General features: G+C 35.6%; 1 protein-coding gene across 1 annotated transcript; it reads left to right on the top strand.

Annotated features, from left to right (window-relative positions):
• Nucleotides 1-1,974: 1,974 nt before the first annotated feature.
• LOC129580164 (fatty acid-binding protein, muscle-like) lies at nucleotides 1,975-3,023 on the top strand. The gene is made up of 2 exons (XM_055470370.1): nucleotides 1,975-2,132; nucleotides 2,524-3,023. Exons 1-2 carry the CDS (start codon nucleotides 2,084-2,086, stop codon nucleotides 2,925-2,927), a joined length of 453 nt encoding a protein of 150 aa, XP_055326345.1. The 5' UTR covers nucleotides 1,975-2,083; the 3' UTR covers nucleotides 2,928-3,023.
• The last annotated feature ends 1,970 nt before the right edge of the window (nucleotides 3,024-4,993 follow it).

Here is a 4,993-nt window from a genome sequence, read left to right as displayed (position 1 = left end):
TCTCTCTCTCTCTGTCGATGTGAATGAATTTGTAAACAAGACAAGGTTCGATGTTTGCCATAAAAGAAGAGGGTCGTATTTTTATGCACACTACAAGCATTTCACACTGCAGTTACTGTGTGTGTGTGTAGCGCGCACCCTTATCGAATGCTAATGTCCTCGATCGGAGGAAAAACCACCGCTTGCTGTGTGAGGGTAGACGAGAAAAATATGATGACTCTGACGGATTTACCGTATTATTTGAATGTTTCGCTTTTGCAAGACACATTTTAAATCGACAACAGTGTGCGAACATATAAAACCTTCGATGCGAAAGCAAAAAAAAACCATCGGTTGAAATCAACAATTTGGAAAATGTTTACTTTATCAAAATCTCACTCTGCCACACACACACACACACACCGAACTCACAATGTCCATGGAACGATGTGATATGTGGCGCAACTAGGTGATGGCCGCAGAAGTTTTGTCAAAATTCATACACAACCAACTTGACATTCAGTTACATAGTTCAGCTAACCCATAGTACATCCATCCATGGGCTAGGTGCGCCACCAGCGTGAAAAAATATGACAGTATATGATTAATACACAGCACATTGTGAGTTCGCACACACAAACGGAACCGAACAATATCATTTTCAAACGATTGTTTACCCAAATTCACATTGATTTGTTTGCTTTTTTCATTTATTCACTAACTGTGAGGTATTTTCATGCTTTATCGGATTATGAAAAGATTAATTGGCATTATTTTAAATATTATTTTTGAAATTTCTTCCATTTTTTTCCTCGTTAAGCGGTAGAACAAAGGGATGATGGCAAATAACAGCCGGAGCATCATACTCCAAATAAGAATCGGTAAGTATATTACCGTTTGATGAAGTCGGTCTCAGTGTGAATATCACACTGTGAATCGCTATTGCATGCAGTGTTGGAAAACCTTTGGTTGGATTATTGTATCATTAAACGGACACCGTTTTTTAGTGAAACATTAACATGAATGGGAATGGAGCCAAACATGAACTTCCGAAAATTTCAGTCAGATATGAGTGGTATAATGATGAGGGGAAGTGAAAACTTCACTCACTAAAATAGTCAGATAGTTCAAAACGAAAAAAGTGACAAAATCGTTTGTTCAAAATGAGAAGCCAACCAATAATGGCTAATAATAAGATACAGATGTTTTTCAGTGCACTTTTGAGAATGAGAGCAAAAGTTCTTTTTTTTTCGAACAACAAATTTAAACATTCGATTTGGTAGAAAATTACACATTAGGTTTTTTTTATGCAAACGTGTTCATACATATGTATATATTCACATTACCTGTGTTTGGCTTCTGATAGAAAACCGCGACGTTGATAATAAAAAACACATATATTGCAAACAACCCATATAAAAAGGGGTTGCTGCCGTTTGAGCTAGATCTAGCGATGCATTTTGATGTTTTCTTTCATTAAACGTATGAAATTTCGTCACGATTCCATATTTATTCACCAAAAAATGTGCCCAATAGTTTACTTTGATTTTCGTCATGCTTATCCTTCAACAAAAAGGATGTTGACAAAAGCAATTAACAAACAATAGACAGTTTGAAAGTTACAATGAAAAAGGACTTTTATCAAAAATGAAAAAAAAATCAGAAAGATGTTTTCATTTTTAGCGTCCAACTTAATTTCCTCTCTGTGGATGTACAACGTAAACGATAAAACGAAAATATCAACAACTACTTCATGTCAACAAATCAGATATTCCTCGTTTATTTTTGTTGTGTGCCCGATAATCTCGTTGGCCCCAATGACCAGTTCCTTGCAAATGCATGCGTTTTCAGATTTGCTACACTAACACAATGAATTGCATCCCATGTACGTCTTACGTGAGAAACAATTTCACATATAGCTTAAGCTACTAAAACTGCAAGGTGACCAAATATCCACATACATTCGATTACATCTCTCTGTATTAGTTTATATTATCAATGCTATTTCAAATTAGTTTCATTTCAAAGCAGTAGCTTAGTTTATTGTAAATTCTTCAATAAGGAAATCAGTTGCTGTTCAATTATTCAACCAAAAGCATCGAAAATGAAGTTCATCATCGCTCTTGTCGTAGTCCTAGCAGCAGTCGCTTCTGGTAATTGTAATTTTTTTAGTTAAAAAGTTGAAGAAATTTAGCGAGTTTTATTGGAGAAATTAATTTTTTTTAAATTATTTATAAATATGTTCAAATTACTTTTGAATTATTTGCATTCAGTGTTGAAATTCCCATTTAAAAAGACATTCTTTCCAACAAAAAAAAATCCGCTCTTCACATCATTGTTTGTACATTGATTTTGATTACATAATGGATTTCAATTTGAATATTGGACACATTTTTCCCACAAAATGAAAACAGAATTTATTTCACATTAGCAACGAACTCTTTAGATGATTAAGACTTATACGAATCCAGATAAAAGCTTGTATTTTTTCTAAATTATTGATCTTTCTCATTTTCTTTTCCATACTTTTTTTCATGCTCGTAGCCACGGAAATTTGGGAAGGAAAAAAATATAAAAACTATGAATCGGAAAATTTCGAAGAATACATGAAGGAACTTGGTGTTGGATATTGGACGCGTTTGGCCGGTAACAGAGTTTCACCGACCGTTGAATTGAAAAAACTGCCCGATGGCAAATACCAGCTGCTCACCAAATCGACATTCAAGGATTCAACGATCGAATTCGAATTGGGCAAGGAATTCGATGAGACAACCTTGGACGGTCGTGATGTGAAGAGTGTTATTACATTGGACGGCAACAAATTGACCCATAAAATGAGCGGTGATCCACCATCCACCATCATTCGTGAATTTGCGGACAAAGAAATGAACGCAACAATGACAGTTAAGAATGTTGTTTGTACACGCAAATATCGCGTTCAAGAATAATTGGATTCAATTCCGTATTCGTCTGTCGAAAAATGTTCAAGCACGAATACTAAAACATAATATCAAATAAATATACCAAACACACATCATCGTTAATTATACAGTCTTCTTTTTCTTTATTCCTTTGCATTTTCTTCAATCTCACATGTTTTTTTCTGTGTTCACTATCGCTTGACTGCATGAACTGATTTTTGTGCAGAAAGTTCAAGAGTTTCATTAAACGGCGGCGATAACAATTTCGCCTGACTTTTGATTTTTTTTTTATATGTTTACAACGGATTTTCAATGGGTGATGAGTGGTTTTGACCCACTAAAGTAATCAGACAGTTCAAAATGAGAAGCCAATCAATAATGGCTAATCAGACATAGATTTTGTTTCTTCTTATGCAGTGTCGGATGCACATTTGATATTGGGAACAAATGTTTTTTCGAACACCGAAATTGAACTTTGATTTGTTCGAAATTGGCACATTTTGTTTTTGTATATTACATACACGTTGATGTAGCTTCTCTTCCTTTCAGATTATGGAAACGATTTCGTATATTCACATCAACCGTATTCGGTTTCTGATAGAGAAAGGCAATATTGATAACAAAAACCCATTTTCCATATCGCGAATGACCTTATATAATAAAGATGCATTTCGACATTTTCATTCGTTCAATTTTAACGCAAATGTTTGCAAAGAAATTTACATACCAAAGGTTTTCAGCGCACGGTCACGTGCTCATGTTTATTCACCAAACATATTTGCAGTTGTTTAATTTGATTTTCATCATGCTTTTTCCTCGTTGACAAAGGCAAACAATAGACACAGTCTATGTGATGCGAACGGATTTTTTACCAAAGATAAAAAAAGAAACCCGAACGATGCTTTCATTTTCAGCGTCTAAGAGAATTAATTTCGTGAATGGTTTTGGTGTTCAAAATCAAATTGCAAATGACGTCTGCATCAGTGAATTCAATGGCGGTGAACGCTACTCAACTTGTGTGCATTCTCTTTCTGCCACACAAAAAGGGAGCTCTTTCTTCCGTTTCTTCGTTTGGCGTCGCTTCGATTCATGAAACCTGTTCCATCCATAAAGAAGGGCGACAACGACAACAACGAATGTTGATGTACGAATCGTGAAATTACGTTCACGTATATACGCGAGGAATGTTTGATTTTAATCGCTCATATTACGTCGCATTAGACAATGGTATATTCGATTTAAACATTTATTGCGTGCGCAAACGTATGTAATATGCACACTCTCTCTCTCTCTCTCTCTCTCTCTCTCTCTCTTTCTCTCTCTCTCTGTCGATGTGAATGAATTTGTAAACAAGACAAGGTTCGATGTTTGCCATAAAAGAAGAGGGTCGTATTTTTATGCACACTACAAGCATTTCACACTGCAGTTACTGTGTGTGTGTGTAGCGCGCACCCTTATCGAATGCTAATGTCCTCGATCGGAGGAAAAACCACCGCTTGCTGTGTGAGGGTAGACGAGAAAAATATGATGACTCTGACGGATTTACCGTATTATTTGAATGTTTCGCTTTTGCAAGACACATTTTAAATCGACAACAGTGTGCGAACATATAAAACCTTCGATGCGAAAGCAAAAAAAAACCATCGGTTGAAATCAACAATTTGGAAAATGTTTACTTTATCAAAATCTCACTCTGCCACACACACACACACACACCGAACTCACAATGTCCATGGAACGATGTGATATGTGGCGCAACTAGGTGATGGCCGCAGAAGTTTTGTCAAAATTCATACACAACCAACTTGACATTCAGTTACATAGTTCAGCTAACCCATAGTACATCCATCCATGGGCTAGGTGCGCCACCAGCGTGAAAAAATATGACAGTATATGATTAATACACAGCACATTGTGAGTTCGCACACACAAACGGAACCGAACAATATCATTTTCAAACGATTGTTTACCCAAATTCACATTGATTTGTTTGCTTTTTTCATTTATTCACTAACTGTGAGGTATTTTCATGCTTTATCGGATTATGAAAAGATTAATTGGCATTATTTTAAATATTATTTTTGAAATTTCTT

The sequence above is a fragment of the Sitodiplosis mosellana genome, unplaced genomic scaffold, assembly GCF_009176505.1.
Source record: "Sitodiplosis mosellana isolate CC-2019 unplaced genomic scaffold, AAFC_SMos_1.0 Smas_scaffold_7148, whole genome shotgun sequence".
Taxonomy (NCBI): Eukaryota; Metazoa; Arthropoda; class Insecta; order Diptera; family Cecidomyiidae; genus Sitodiplosis; species Sitodiplosis mosellana.
The sequence above is the reverse complement of the archived record's forward strand: the minus strand, read 5'-3'. Positions and strand labels throughout refer to the sequence as shown.

Coding starts and splice junctions, on each gene's coding strand:
- LOC129580164 (XM_055470370.1), top strand. CDS start 2,084: ATGAAGTTCATCATCGCTCTTGTCGTAGTCCTAGCAGCAGTCGCTTCT. Junction 2,133..2,523: donor CCTAGCAGCAGTCGCTTCTG/GTAATTGTAATT, acceptor TCATGCTCGTAG/CCACGGAAATTTGGGAAGGA.